Source organism: Erythrolamprus reginae, chromosome 2 (assembly GCF_031021105.1).
Source record: "Erythrolamprus reginae isolate rEryReg1 chromosome 2, rEryReg1.hap1, whole genome shotgun sequence".
Taxonomy (NCBI): Eukaryota; Metazoa; Chordata; class Lepidosauria; order Squamata; family Dipsadidae; genus Erythrolamprus; species Erythrolamprus reginae.
The window spans coordinates 183535861-183551449 of record NC_091951.1 but is presented as its reverse complement, the minus strand read 5'-3'; the positions used below and the strand labels follow the sequence as shown (position 1 = coordinate 183551449).

At 40.9% G+C, this 15589-nt stretch overlaps 1 protein-coding gene across 2 annotated transcripts in view; it reads right to left on the bottom strand.

Annotated features, from left to right (window-relative positions):
* The window catches only part of BIN2 (bridging integrator 2), a 51494-nt gene that overhangs the window by 8289 nt on the left and 27616 nt on the right, over positions 1-15589 (bottom strand). For both annotated transcript variants that reach the window (XM_070740704.1, XM_070740705.1), the window contains 3 exons: positions 12802-12884; positions 9031-9847; positions 350-421 (listed from right to left, as the gene is read on the bottom strand). In XM_070740704.1, coding sequence (XP_070596805.1) covers positions 350-421; positions 9031-9847; positions 12802-12884 — 972 coding nt within the window. The remainder of the gene's footprint in view (positions 1-349; positions 422-9030; positions 9848-12801; positions 12885-15589) is intronic.

The following is a 15589-nucleotide window of genomic DNA, read 5'->3' as shown; positions in this document are numbered from 1 at the left end:
CTGGTCCAATGCCATGTAGGGCTTTATAGGCCATAACCAACACTTTGAATTGTGTCCAGAAACCAATCGGCAGCCAATGCAGTCCGCAGAGTGTTGGAGAAACATGGGTGTATCTGGAAAGACCCATGAGCAGCAGCGCGGCTGCATTCTGCACAATCTATCCATCCCACTTCCAAACTGAATACTACAGAAAAGGCTGAAAAAATAATATTTAAATTAAAAATTGTTTAAAAGTCGGCAATGGTCTCAGGGGACAAGGCTTAGAATTTACACCCTCCCTTAATTTGTATCTGGGTTTTTACGACTCATTAGCTGGGGGAAAGCCAGCTCTTTGATTGCTGCATCTTACCTTGAATAGGAACCCCAAGGGTAGCTTGTTCTCATTCTCTTCTTTAGCTTCTGGGAAAAAACTGGCAACGATCTGAAGCAAAAAGACCATATGGTTATTTTAAGGGACAGGGAAAAAGATATTGCCCAGGTATAAGGAGATCTGGAATCAAATCCCTGGAGAGTGATGAGGGTTCTAGATTCAATTCCTACAATTAAAATCTTTCAACATTTTACTGAGAAACAAGATTCAGATGATCCAAAGGTGATTTTTTTTTCAAGAGGCAACTGGACTTTCTGGGTTTTCTTTAAAGATATTTGTCTTCTCATCCAAGAAGCTTCTTCAGCCCAGAAAGTCTAGTTGGCTCTTGAAAAAGCATCTTTGGACCAAGTTGGTGCAAAAATATCAGTAAAGAAATAGATATAGATACATGGGAAAATGTTTGGATTTCAAATTGGAAAATGACAAAATCAGTTTCCCTAAAAGAAAATCAAATTAAAATGTTTTATAGGTGGCACCTCCCACCAAATAGGATAGCAAAAATGTTCCCTAAGACTTCTCCATTATGTTGGAAATGTAAGAAGGAAATAGGGTCCTATTATCATCAATGGTGGACATGTAGTAAAGTCAAGCTTTATTGGAAAATGATAGAAAGAATAATAAAAGAAATTGTAAAACAGGAAATAGAAATAACCCTGGAATTTTATTTACTGGGCATAACTAATCAGAGATATAAGAAAGAAATTTTACACCTAGTTATTCATATTTTGACCGTGGCCAGGATAATATATGCGCAAAATTGGAAAGGGGAAAATATTCCAAAAGAAGAGGAAGTTATTAAGAAAATATTAGATTGCACTGAAATGGATATGATGACAAGACGGTTAAAAGATCAAGAAGAAACAGAATATTATGAGATATGGAACAAAGTGTATATATGGATAAACAAGAAGAAATATTAAAATAATAAATAAATAAATAAATAAATAAGAGAACTGTATTAGCAGTGATATGATTTAAGAGTTATGTTAGAATTAGCATTGATATGATTTAAGAGTTATGTTAGAATTAGTTTATATATGAAGATTTATTACATAAGATAAAACAAATTTCTTCTTTTCATTTAAAGTAATAAGTTGAACTTAAGTATTTTTTTTTAATGTATTCTTTTTTCTGTATTGAAATTTCACTTCTAGAATAAGCGGGGAAGATACAACCCCACTTTTATGTTAAATGTATGTTTGTCAGTTTTGTTTACTTTAACAAAATTAATAAAAATATATTGAAAAAAAGAAAAGAAAAAGCATCTTTGGGACAACCGTGACCTGGATGGCTTAGAATTTCCAAAGACAAGATTCAGATGACGGTCTCCTCTGCTATTAGTCCAGCTGGGTTGTTTTTGGCTTCCTGTGCTGTATTGGCAACCTCCCAAGTAGACCAATCAGGAAGAAATGATGAGATGAAATAATTCTTCTATTCTTTAAAGCAGTGTTTCCCAACCTTGGCAACTTGAAGATATTTGGACTTCAACTCCCAGAATTCCCCAGCCAGCGAATGCTGGCTGGGGAATTCTGGGAGTTGAAGTCCAGATATCTCCAAGTTGTCAAGGTTGGGAAACACTGCTGTAAAGTTACACTAACAGATTCTCTTGTACATCTTGAAGTACAAATCCCACTCCGTCACTTTTAACATTCTGATCAATTAGGCTGGATCCTTCCTATGTTTCTTTCTCTCACCGCTAAGCCAGTGGGTGATTCCTGTTCTTTTGTCTGATTATTTCAGCTTTTCTTCCCCTCATGCCTTAAGCTCATTCTCACTTAGAGTCAGTGGTACGTTTTGGATTCCTCTAACGCAGTGTTTCCCAACCTTGGCAACTTGAAGATATCTGGACTTCAACTCCCAGAATTCCCCAGCCAGCATTCGCTGGCTGGGGAATTCTGGGAGTTGAAGTCCAAATATCTTAAAATTGCCAAGGTTGGGAAACACTGCTCTACTGCATGCGCAGAAGCAAAAAACATGATGGCGCCGCCTATGGCGCCAAGGAGAGAACCGGCTCGGGGGAGTGGCAGGTTTGGGTCATTGCCAGTTCCAGTGACCCAGGCCACCAAGTTACTAATGGTTCTATAGAACCGGTCCGAATCCACCTCTCCCTAGAACTATCCATTATGGATTACCATTATAAACTAGGCCAGTAAATTCAACAGATTATAGTTTAAAACTCTGTTGTTATGCAATCCCAGCTTTGGGCCTAAAGGAAATGGAAAGGAGAGATGACTACCACTGGGGACAGGGGTGGATTGCCCTTACTGCCTCTACGGGTACCCTGCATGCACAGCTTTGGTTCTATTGCGTAGACACACATGTTATGCGCAAGCGTCCCAGTGTGTTTTTGCTTCTACACATGCAGCAAAAACTTACTGAAATCTCACGATGGGATGCACACACGTGTGAGATTTCTGTGCTTTTTTTTGCTTCCGTGCATGTGCAGAAGAACAAAATCACCAAAATCTCTCTCATGCACACATCTCGTGAGATTTTCCTTCTGCTCATATGCACGAAGCAAAACTACAAAAAATTGAAGAAAAAAGTTGGTGGCACCCATAGCCTTCTCTGTGGCAGCCCCGGCCCTCTGGAACCAACTCCCCCCAGAGATTAGAATTGCCCTCACCCTCCTTGCCTTTCGTAAGCTACTTAAAACCCACCTCTGCCGCCAGGCATGGGGGAATTGAGATACTCTTTCCCCCTAGGCCTTTACAATTTTATGCATGGTATGTCTGTATGTATGTTTGTTTTTTATAATAATGGGTTTTTAATTGTTTTTAGTATTGGATTATTATTGTATGCTGTCTTGTTATTGCTGTTAGCCGCCCCGAGTCTCCGGAGAGGGGCGGCATACAAATCCAATAAATAATAATAATAATAATAATAATAATAATAATAATAATAATAGTAATAGGCCTGGCACTGCAGTGGCCACACGCAAATTGTACGATCTGGCTGCCGCTACCGGTGCTCCGTCCCCTACCATATTGGTAGCAACCCACTACTGGGTGGGGGAATTCCTTTCTTAGGAGATACCTGTTTAAAAATTCAAAGTGGCTTTTTTCATTCAACTGGAGATGAGGTTAAAAAAAAGACTTAGTTATTATAACAGAAGTTTCTCACTAAATAAAGACTCTAATGCCTGTAATGAAACCAACAGTATAGCCAAATTCTTATAGAATTCCCTTTGTTTCAACTCCATATGATTCTGGCTGTTTAATTTCTTGTTAGAGTCAGACACTGCAGTGTGTACATTAATTGTGTTGATAATTTAGTCCTCAGCAGCATGCAGAAGCAGACCTACTCCCTCACAGAGTTAGAATGGAATGAATTAGCTAACTCAGTTCACTCTGTCTGAGCCATTGATACATCTCCCAGCTATTGTACTCCCGATGTTGGAAGGCCAACTTTTGCAGTGGGAAGCTTACTTGCATATACAAAGACCCCTTCTGCAGATATTTTTTTCTCCAGTATATCAGAGATGTTGAGATTGTCATGATTCCAGCAAAATCAAGGGATTCAGTGTAATTTCTGTTTAGGAAGGTCTTGATTAATGCAGTTAATGTATCTCATGAAATGACTGAGCTATTTGAATCCACACAACTCAAAGTCATATTTTGGTGGAAAACACTGCAGTTGGCATTTTCAAAAACACTTATTTTTCTAATTATTTTTGGGAAATTGTGCTTTTCAGCTATTAGAAATCTATAAATATAAATAAATAAATAAATAAATAAATGAATGAATGAATGAATGAATGAATGAATGAATGAATGAATATACATGCCTGCATACATACATACAGTAAAATGCGATTATAGCTTTGATTTTGGAAAGATACAGACTGAAGGTCCAGGTGAATTTGAAATAAGAATTTGGGATGACGTAGAATCGTTGCCATTAGAAAATGCTTTTGTTTTGATTCCTCTTTAAAAAACCAGGATGAAACTTGAAAGGGAGACATTAGAACACTAAAGATTTCAATTAAAGGAGAACTTACTGCAGAAGGAGTGGCATATAAATCCAATAAATAAATAAATATACAAAAACAACAGTCTAGGACTCATTTCTAATTGTCTATCCATTAATCCCAGCAAAAAAAAAAAAAAAGTTCTGGTTTCAGTTGAATGTTGATTTTAATTAATTTATTTTTTGTATCACTGTGTGTATCTGAACTCAAAATTTCCTGGGATTTTATGAGTTCACCAGGCATTAAAAAATGTATTGCCCACTTTTCCAGCCTATTTGTTTCTCATGTTCCAACTACAGAAACCTCATTAAGGAAAGAAAGAAAAGCTGCACACTGTTTTTCCGATGGCCAGAAGCCATCTATCTCTTTGTTATTCTCCACTCCTTTCTGCCCATTCATTTATGCTTTGGGCCTGACACAGCTCTGAGCTTCAGCAGCCAAGAGGTCAAATACCAGTCATATGTGGAAGAACGTAAGGCTTTTGAGGTACCCCAAGTTCTTTGAAGATATCAAAAGTACAGTGTGAATTTGAAAGAGTGACATGATTGTTTGAAGTAGTAGATTTAGTACCCTAAGGCTCTGTGGTTTTAGGAAACTAATTCCTGCCGCACGAATCCCAGCGACCGATTAGGTCCCACAGAGTGGGCCTTCTCCGGGTCCCGTCAACTAAACAATGTCGGTTGGCGGGCCCCAGGGGAAGAGCCTTCTCTGTGGCGGCCCCGGCCCTCTGGAACCAACTCCCCCCGGAGATTAGAACTGCCCCTACTCTTCCTGCCTTCCGTAAACTCCTTAAAACCCACCTTTGCCGTCAGGCATGGGGGAACTGAAACATCTCCCCCTGGGCACGTTTAATTTATGCATGGTATGTCTGTGTGTATGACTGTTAGTATATGGGTTTTTTAAATATTTAAATATTTTAAATTTGTCTGATTGCTTATGATTTGTTTTTACATGTTGTGAGCCGCCCCGAGTCTTCGGAGAGGGGCGGCATACAAATCTAAGTAATAAATAAATAAAAATAAATAAATAAATAATTGGTTTTCCTCATGGGATGGGATGGTCCGGTTTTTAAAAAAAAAATGTTGGTCATGCTTCCAACAGCACAAAGCCCTGGGCTTTTGGGAAACGTGTACTGCTAAACATGGAGGTAAATCTGGCAGGCAAAGATGGCTTTGAGAAATCTCACTTTAAAGAAAGAATTGTGTATAATCAGATGAGTAGGAAAAGCAGTTCATTGTAAGAAGCTGACCTAATAATCAGAATTGCAGAAAAAACAATTGCTGCCAATCTGCCTTCCATTGAGGACCTGTATACTGCACGAGTCAAAAAGAGGGCGGGTAAAATATTTACTGACCCCTCACATCCTGGACACAAATTGTTTCAACTCCTACCCTCAAAACGTCGCTACAGAGCACTGCACACCAAGACAACTAGACACAAGAACAGTTTTTTCCCGAACGCCATCACTCTATTAAACAAATAATTCCCTCAACACTGTCAGACTTTCTACTAAATCTGCACTTCTATTCTACTAGTTTTCCTCATCATTCCTATCACCCATTTCCTCCCATGTTGACTGTATGACTGTAACTTGTTGCGTATATCCTAAGATTTTTATTAATATTGCTTCTTCATTGCTTATTTGACCCCTATGACAATCATTAAGTGTCGTACCACATGATTCTTGACAAATGTATATTTTATTTTATGTACGTTGAGAGCATATGCACCAAGACAAATTCCTTGTGTGTCCAATCACACTTGGCCAATAAAAATTCTATTCTCTTCTATTCTACCGTATGTCTTGCAGAGCCTACTAACTAACTCCAGGAAAAATAACAGTTGAACTAGATGAGCCTTTGATGTGATCTGAAGATGTGTTTATGTGTGTGAGAGAGTGTTTGTGTGTGTTGCATACTTGTGTTCTTATTTTATTTATCATTATACCTGTATAATATCCTGGATCTGGTGTGCTATAGAGTCATGAAAAGTCAGACACAATTTAGTGTCTGGACAACAACAATCCCATGGAATGTATTTCTGCAGTGAGTTCTCCTGGCAAGCGATGAGCTGTCTTCATATGTGTTGGCTAGGATGTGTTGGCAAGGATATGCTTGGCTTGAAAAACTGAATGTGTTTGGGTTTTAAAACGAATCCTGTAGCAGAGGAAGCCCCAGAAAGGAGTGCAATGCCAAGAATTGGGAATGAAATTAGGAATGATACACCAGAGATGGAGACATTCAGTAATGTAATAATTAGACAAGTACAGGAAGAAAAAGATCAAGTTATATTATATGACAGTGATGGTGAACCTATGGCACAGGTGCCACAGGTGGCACGCGGAGCCATATTTGCTGGCACGCGAGCCATTCCCTAGCTCAGCTCCAATATGCACATGTGTGCTAGCCAACTGATTTTTGGCTTGCACAGAGGTACTGGGAAGGTGTTTTTGGCTTCCAGGGAGATGGGGGAGAGCATTTTTACCCTCCCTGGCTCCAGGGAAGCCTTTGGAGCCTGGGGAGGGTGAAACATGAGCTTATTGGGCTCACCAAAAGTTGGGAAACATTCCATTTCCGGTCTACAGAGGGCCTCTGGGGGGGTGGGGAAAGCAGTTTTCACCCTCTCCAGGCATTGAATTATTATTATTATTAATAATAATAATAATAATAATTATTATTATTATTATTAATAATTATAATTATAATTATAATTTAATTATAATTATAATTTAATTTTATCAATTAGGAGCTGGTCTTTCATAATTATAATTATAATTATAATTATAATTATAATTATAATTATAATTATAATTATAATTATAATTATAATTATAATTATAATTATAATTATAATTATAATTATAATTATAATTATAATTATAATTATAATTATAATTATAATTATAATTATAATTATAATTATAATTATAATTATAATTATAATTATAATTATAATTATAATTATAATTATAATAATGAAAGACCAGCTCCTAATTGATAAAATGATTTTGGAGAACTGTAAGAACAGGAAAACAAACCTACACCTGATCTGGATTGACTACAAGAAAGCCTTTGACTCATTGCCACACAGCTAGATCATAAAATGTCTGGAAGTCATTGGAGTCAATGAAAACATAGAAAAGGCGATGAAATATTGGAAGACTGAGCTTTTTGTTGGGAATAAAATAAAATAAAAAATAATAATAAAAAAATATATATAAAATAAAATATAAAATAAAATATAAAATAAAATATAAAATAAAATAAAATAAAGCATTTGGAGCCTTGGGAGGAAATGACCATGTTGTCTTGCTTTTAAAGGGTCTACATCAGTGTTTTCCAAACTTGGCAACTTGAAGATGTCTGGACTTCAACTCCCAGAATTCCCCAACCAGCATTTTCTGGCTGGGGAATTCTGGGAGTTGAAATCCAGATATCTTCAAGTTGCCAAGATTGGGAAACATTGGTCTACATAAAGTGAAATAGTAGCATAGTCATACATACAAACTAAATTTCAGAGGAGACAACTTCAAACCAGTTTAGAGAGATACTAAGTGAGATCTCACATATCAAAATCCTCGGGTCAAAGGGTGACGGTGAGAAAGTAGGGAAATTCACAAATAACATGTTGCTGGAAAGACAATTATGTACTGAACCAATCTCAATGAGAAAAAAACGGAGGAAAGCATTATGGATATTTAAGAAAGCTTTTGATAAGCTAAGAGGGTATGCATAGGAACTAGTTGATGGTTTAATGACCGAGAAAGCTATACAGACAAATAGTTAATGTCTGCAGACACAGAAATGCAAGGAACAGTTTTTGAGGTATGTACTACTAAGAGGAAGAAAAAAGGATGGACCTACTGTTTAGAGAAGATAGGATATGAATTGGTGACCAAAATATTTGTGAAAAATGTTTGTATGCCAGTTTAACTCTCTCTCTCTCTCTCTCTCTCTCTCTCTTTATCTATCTATCTTAGTTGTGTCACAGTTTTCCTACTCTGACAAGGGGCCTTCTTGTTCTTTGTGGCTAAACAAAGAGTTGGACAGCCAGTGACATTTATTTTTGTCTTGATTTCTTTTGTTTGTCAGCAAATATGTCCATCCCCTGCAAACAGATGTGTCTAATATGCCAATATCACATTGTTATTCATTTGAATTTTTTACAGAGCAGATGCATCATTGCATTGTTGCAGCATGTATTTTAGGTACCCTGTTGGAATATTTTAGTTACAGCATTAGATTTTTTATGTCTAATTAGCAATTGGAAAAAGGATCGGTGACAGGGGTAGGATTCAAATATTTTAGCAACCGGTTCTCTGCCTGGTTGCTAGGTGAGCATGGCCATGGGGGCATGGCCTATTTGACCTCCTGCACCATGGCAGGGGGGAATTTTCACACACCCCAGGCTCTGGAGGTTTTTCTTGAGCCTTCAGGAGGGCTAAAATGGCTTCTCCTGGGCTCTGGAGGCCCTCTAGACTTCCTGTAGGCATGTTTTTTGCCCTTACCTGGCATCCAAAATAGGCTGTGTAGAGACTCCTGAGAGGGATGGGGCAGGAGGGCAGGGTCAGTCAGTCTTTGAAATTACTGGTCCAGCAAATGAGATGTAAAATTAACATCCAGTTTGCCCAAACTGGTCCAAACTGGCTGAATCCCACCCCTAGCTGGTGAGATTTCTTCTCGTCTCTTACCTGAGCATTGGTACCCTTGGGGGAAATCTCAATTTCTTCCATGCTTCCTTCACTGCTACCGTTATCATCTTCTACATCTCTGTAGCTGTGGCTACTCTCATCTGTCTCTGTATTGGGTGGAGCAGATTCATCGGTTGCAGACGCCACGTCTTCTGAGTCTCCTTCAACTTTGGTTGAAGAGGGAAGATCCTGGGAATCATCTTCAGGGCAGGAAGAGCTCTCCTCAGGTGGCCCTTTGTGGTCCTGACCATTCACTTTCTCACTCTGCATCTCATCCTGGATCTCTTTGTCGTGCTCAAGGTCATGTTTCAGCAGAGCTGGGATTTCATCCTTTGCCTGGGGTGGAGAACCATCCTCCGTTCCAGGTGTGTCATTGGCTTCAATGTTTTCTCCCAAGAAGGGCCGTTGCTCAGGATCTTCTGAATCTTTAGGAATGCTTTGCCTCTTGCCAGCAGCTTCAGCCATTGCCTGTGATAAAATCTCGGTTGCAAAGTTCTTTGCCATTACCTCAAGGGTCCTGCCAGAAACAACCTCAAGCTCTTCCAGTTGCGTCCCTTGGCTTTTGCCTTCTGTTTCACTAGCAGCTTGAGAGTCTGACTCGGCACCCTGGCCAACCTCATTTTGCAATTCTTTGACCTCTTCCTTTGCTTCTTCATCATGTACAGTTGCGGATGCCGCCTTGGTGGCTGAAATAGTTTCCGTTTCTTGATTTGGGGCAAGAAGAGACGTGGAGACCTCATTTATGTTATTCCCTGCTGGCAGAAAAAAGTTGCTGGTTGGGCTGACTGGGGATGAAATAACCAAAGAGCCTCTGTTGCTGCATTGGGAGGGGGAAAAAACACACATTAGCCAGTCTTAGAATATTTGAATATGCAACTTCCAACAATCCAACATTTAATTAGTTCGGCATTCCCCAGCTGGGCAGCCTTCATATCTGCTGAGATTACAAGTCCAAGAATCTTCATCTGGAATTCACTTTGCACTTCCGTTTATCAACCTGTTTGAGAATCAAAGCCCTATTTAGACATTTATACCCAAATGAAGGCCACCTGGAGGCGTTTCAAGTGCCAAATAAAAGAAGTGTAAAAGCATTAACATACTTCGAAACAGCAGAAAACCACCCAGTCAATTTTGAACAACTGTATGACTTAATTAATTTTTGTGTTTCAGTTGGAAACGGCTGGGAAAAAAATGTGGTTTTAAGGCTACTCCTCATTAAAGCTCACCTCACCAGGCCCTTAAGATTGTGTTAGACTACCGCTCGGATCATCCTAAGTCAGTATGGAAGTTAGAGTTCACTTCTGGGGACAGTCATTACGAGCAAATTCAGGGAAGCAGCTACTTGGGACAAGCTGTATTCTTCACAGCACTGAAAAGTCTTCAGGTAGAATTCTAACCATCAGAAATTCTGTTGTATTAGCCACTAGGTCAGTGATGGTGAATCTATGGCAAGGGTGGCACAGGTGGCACATGGAGCCATATCTGCTGGCACATGAGCCGTTGCCCTAGCTCAACTCCATTGTGCATGTGCATGCCGGCCTGTCTGTCTGTCTGTCTGTCTGTCTGTCTGTCTGTCTGTCTGTCTGTCTGTCTGTCTGTCTGTCTGTCTGTCTGTCTGTCTATCTATCTATCTATCTATCTATCTATCTATCTATCTATCTATCTATCTATCTATCTATTTATTAGATTTGTATGCCACCCCTTTCCAAAGACTCGGGGCGGCTAACAACAATAAAGAAAACAATGTAACAAATCTAATATTAAAAAATAATCTAAAAAAACCCAATTTAAGAGACCAATCATACAAACAAGCATACCATGTATAAATTCTATCAGCCTAGGGGGAAGGGAAAACATTTCAATTCCCCCATGCCTGACGACAGAGGTGGGATTTAAGGAGCTTGCGAAAGGCAAGGAGGGTGGGGGCAACTCTGATATCTGGGAGGAGCTGGTTCCATAGGGTCAGGGCCACCACAGAGAAGGCTCTTCTCCTGGATCCCGCCAAATGACATTGTTTAGTCGACGGGACCCGGGGAAGGCCAACTCTGTGGGACCTAACCGGTCGCTGGGATTCGTGCGGCAGAAGGCGGTCCCGGAGATATTTCAACACACACAGAGGCTATGGGAGGGCATTTTCAGCTTACAGAGGGCCTCCAGGGGAATGGGGGAGGGCATTTTTGCCCTCTCCAGGCTCCAGGGAAGCCTGTAGAGCCTGGGGAGAATGGAAAACAGACCTACTGGGTTCACCAGAAGTTGGCAAACGGGCCATTTCTGGCCTCCACGGGGAGGGGTTGGGGGAAGCTGTTTTTACCCTCCTTAGTCATTGAATTATGGATGTGGGCACTCATGCACACTTTTGGCACCCATGGGAAAAAAGTTCGCCCTTAATGCACTAGGTGTTAAAAGATTTGTTACACACATTGTCTCTTACTATGCACTTGCTTTCCATAGAAATTATAAGTGTTTTCTATAGTGCAGTGAAAATGGATCCTTATTGTGAGCAAAAACGGGGCTCCAGATATCGCAGCCGAGCACCTGTCACTATAACTGAGCTTCACCTGAAGCACACATGCCAACATTGCTGGAAGGAACAACCTCTCTCTTCACTCTCATACAAATTGTATAAGAATGCAATGTGGAGCGTGAGGAAAAGAGCATGAATTTTGCATGGGGTCAGCTGTCGGGTCCCAGTGCCCTTTTAACCGCATGATTCCTTTTCACCTGTATGGCAGAAACTGAGTGATGCAGCAAGACAGTTTTAAAATTTGCCAATAGGTAAAATTCAGTACCAGCTCTAATTAAAAGACTCCTTTGAAGATAATTATATAGAAGAACTGCTGTTATATTCAAGAAGAGCCTGTGGAATTATTAATTACTTTTAGTTTCAAGCTAACTATAAATCACCTCATTATTTCGGTGGTCACTGAACTTCAGAATAGGCTTTACCTCTTTCAATAATGGTTCAGAAGTAATAGAATCAGCTACCTGTATGGTTGAAATTATTGCAAAAGCTAGCTTCCTTCCTTCCTTCCCTTTCTTTTTTCTTTCATTACTCCCTCCCTCCTCCCCCTCGCCCTCCATCTTTCCTTCCTTCCTTCCGTCCCTCCCTCTCTCTTTTCCTTTCCTTTATTTTCTTTCATTACTCCCTCCTCTCCCTCCCTCACTCCCCTTCCTTCCTTCCTTCCTTCCTTCCTTTCCTTTTTTTTCTTTCATTACTCCCTCCCTCCTCCCCTTTGCCCTCCACCTTTCTTTCCTTCTTTCCTTCCCTCCCTCCCTCTCTCTTTTCCTTTCCTTTCTTTCATTATACCCTCCCTCCTCTCCCTCCCCTTCCTTCCTTCCTTTCTTTTCTTTTCCTTTCCTTTCCTTTGTTTTTCTTTCATTACTCCCTCCCTCCTCCCCCTTGCCCTCCATCTTTCCTTCCTTCGTTCCTTCCCTCCCTCCCTCTCTCTTTTCCTTTCCTTTCTTTCATTACTCCACCCCTTCTCTCCCTCCCCTTCCTCCCTTCCTTCCTTCCTTCCTTCCTTCCTTTTTCTCTGGCTGCTCTAGGGTTGCTACTTACATTTTTAAAAAAATCACGTCTTGATTTTATAAATATTTTCTTCTAAATAATCTTAAGAATCTCTTTTCATGGAGATGTGTTCTAAATCTTTTAATCCATAACAAAAGCAAACAAGCTAGATCACTTGATGGTTAGTTGGAAAGAGAGAGAGAAACACCCCCCCCCAGCATTCCTGGGATGCTAACATCTGTAGCAAAAAGGAAATCTCTTACCTGGAGACCCCTTTAATGATGAAGACTTTATTGGAATGTTGGTTCTCCAGTTTGCTCATTACATCATACAGGTCATGGTTTAGCTAGAAACAGGAAGAATGGGGGGGGGGGGACACATTCATACCTAACAGTCACAAGTACACATCACCATAATCATCATCTTCAACTTTATTATCAGTATCTATTATTATTACAGTTGTCATTCTTTCAGTTTACTAACTCTGTTTCCTGAATTTATTCTTGATGAGGATTTCAAGGTGTCATTGGCTGAATAATAACTCTTCCTTCTCTCAATGAAAATGGAACACGTGGCTCAACAAATAACAACAATGACAACAACAACAACAACAGAGTTGGAAGGGACCTTGGAGGTCTTCTAGTCCAACCACCTGCTTAGGCAGGAAATCCTACACTACTTCAAACAGATGGTTATCCAACATTTGCTTAAAAATTTCTAGTGTTGGAGCATTCACAACTTCTGGAGGCAAGTTGTTCCACTGATTAATCATTCTAACTGTCAGGAATTTTCTCCTTAGTTCTAAATTGCTTCTCTCCTTGATTAGTTTCCACCCATTGCTTCTTATTCTACCCTCAGGTGCTTTGGAGAATAGGTTGACTCCTTCTTCTTTGTGGCAACCCCTGAGACATTGGAACACTGCTATCATGTCTCCCCTGGTCCTTCTTTTCATTGAAATATGAAAAGAATATTCTGAAACTGAAATATCAATTTCTGAATATTACATAAAAGTCACATCCCTCCACTTTTGCAGGGTTTACAGCTAACCTGCAGACATTTTCACACAGAAGAAAAATACAATAATGTGAAGGAAAGACTTGGCCAATATTGCTATAGAAGAGTCCATTGTTTTCCTGGACCCTGTGCACAATATTTTACAGAGTGCTGATGGTGAACCCTAGGACATTATTACCCAGCTGTAACCTTGCTGTGTTTTCACACTGTGGTCCGAATCTGTTTGGAATATGGGAAAGTTGCCTAGTATCTTTTGGTTGGTAGATCTAGAATCACTGCTTTGAGAATCATCCTCAGATAGAGTATAATGGTATGTGAGAAAAGTCCTTGGGAGCAGGGAAGGGTTCCTCTTAGCCTGGCTACTGGTGCACTGCGTGTGCATCATCACGTTTCGTGCATGCTTGCTACACATGCATACGTGTGCGTGTCCCCTAGTGCGATTCTGAAATCACTGAAATCTCATGAAGGGACGCTTGTGTACGCATGAGTTTGACGATTTTTTGCTTTCATGCATGCACAAACATCCCCTCAGGAGATTTTGCACAGGAAGCAAAAAAAAAAAAGACCAAAAATTTTAAAAGATGACACTGTGTGATGGACCGGTGAAGATGACAGTGGAGCCAGCACATGGAAATGGTGCAATCGGTGGGCTGCTACCGGAACAGAGCACCCTAGCACACTACCACCTACCACTGCTTGGGAGACAGGTCAAACAGATGCCACCTAGGGGATAATTTATTTATTTATTTTTTATTTATTTATTAGATTTGTATGCCGCCCCTCTCCAAAGACTCGGGACGGCTCACAACAATAATAAAAACAATATTCTAGTGAAAACAAATCTAATATTAAAAAAGCACATAAAAACCCTATCATGTTTAAAAAGCAAACAACACATACATACCCAAACATAAATATAAAAAAGCCTGGGGGAAAGGTGTCGAAACTCCCCCATGCCTGGTGGTATAGATGGGCCTTGAGTAATTTACGAAAGACAAGGAGGGTGGGGGCAGTTCTAATCTCCGGGGGGAGTTGATTCCAGAGGGCCGGGGCTGCCACAGAGAAGGCTCTTCCCCTGGGGCCCGCCAAACGGCATTGTTTAGTCGATGGGACCTGGAGAAGGCCAACTCTGTGGGACCTTTTCGGTCGCTGGGATTCGTGCGGTAGCAGGCGGTTCTGGAGGTACTCTGGTCCAATGCCATGTAGGGCTTTAAAGGTCATAACCAACACTTTGAATTGTGACCGGAAACTGATCGGCAGCCAATGCAAGCCACGGAGTGTTGTAGAAACATGGGCGAATCTAGGAAGCCCCACAATGGCTCTCGCGGCAGTGTTCTGCACGATCTGAAGTTTCCGAACACTTTTCAGAGGTAGCCCCATGTAGAGAGCGTTGCAGTAATAAAACCTCGAGGTGATGAGGGCATGAGCGACTGTGAGCAATGACTCCCTGTCCAAATAGGGCCGCAACTGGTGCACCAGGCGAACCTGGGCAAACGTCCTCCTCGCCACAGCCAAAAGATGATGTTCCAATGTCAGCTGTGGGTCGAGGAGGACGCCCAAGTTGTGAACCCTCTGAGGGGGTCAATAGTTCCCCCTCCAGGGTGATGGACGGACATATGGAATTGTCCTTGGGAGGCAAGACCCACAGCCACTCCTTCTTGTCTGGGTTGAGTTTGAGTTTGTTGACACCCATCCAGGCCCCAACAGCCTCCAGGCACCGGAACATCACTTCCACTGCTTTGTTGACTGGACATGGGGTGGAGATGTATAACTGGGTATCATCCGCATATTGATGATACCTCACCCCATGCCCTTGGATGATCTCACCCAGCTGTTTCATGTAGATATTGAATAGCAGGGGGGAGAGGACTGACCCCTGAGGCATCCCACAAGGGAGAGACCTAGAGGTTGACCTCTGACCCCCCACTAACACCGACTGCGACTGACTGGAGAGGTAGGAGGAGAACCACTGGAGAACAGTGCCTCCCACTCCCAACCCCTCCAGCCGGCGCAGAAGGACACCATAACCTCCTGGAT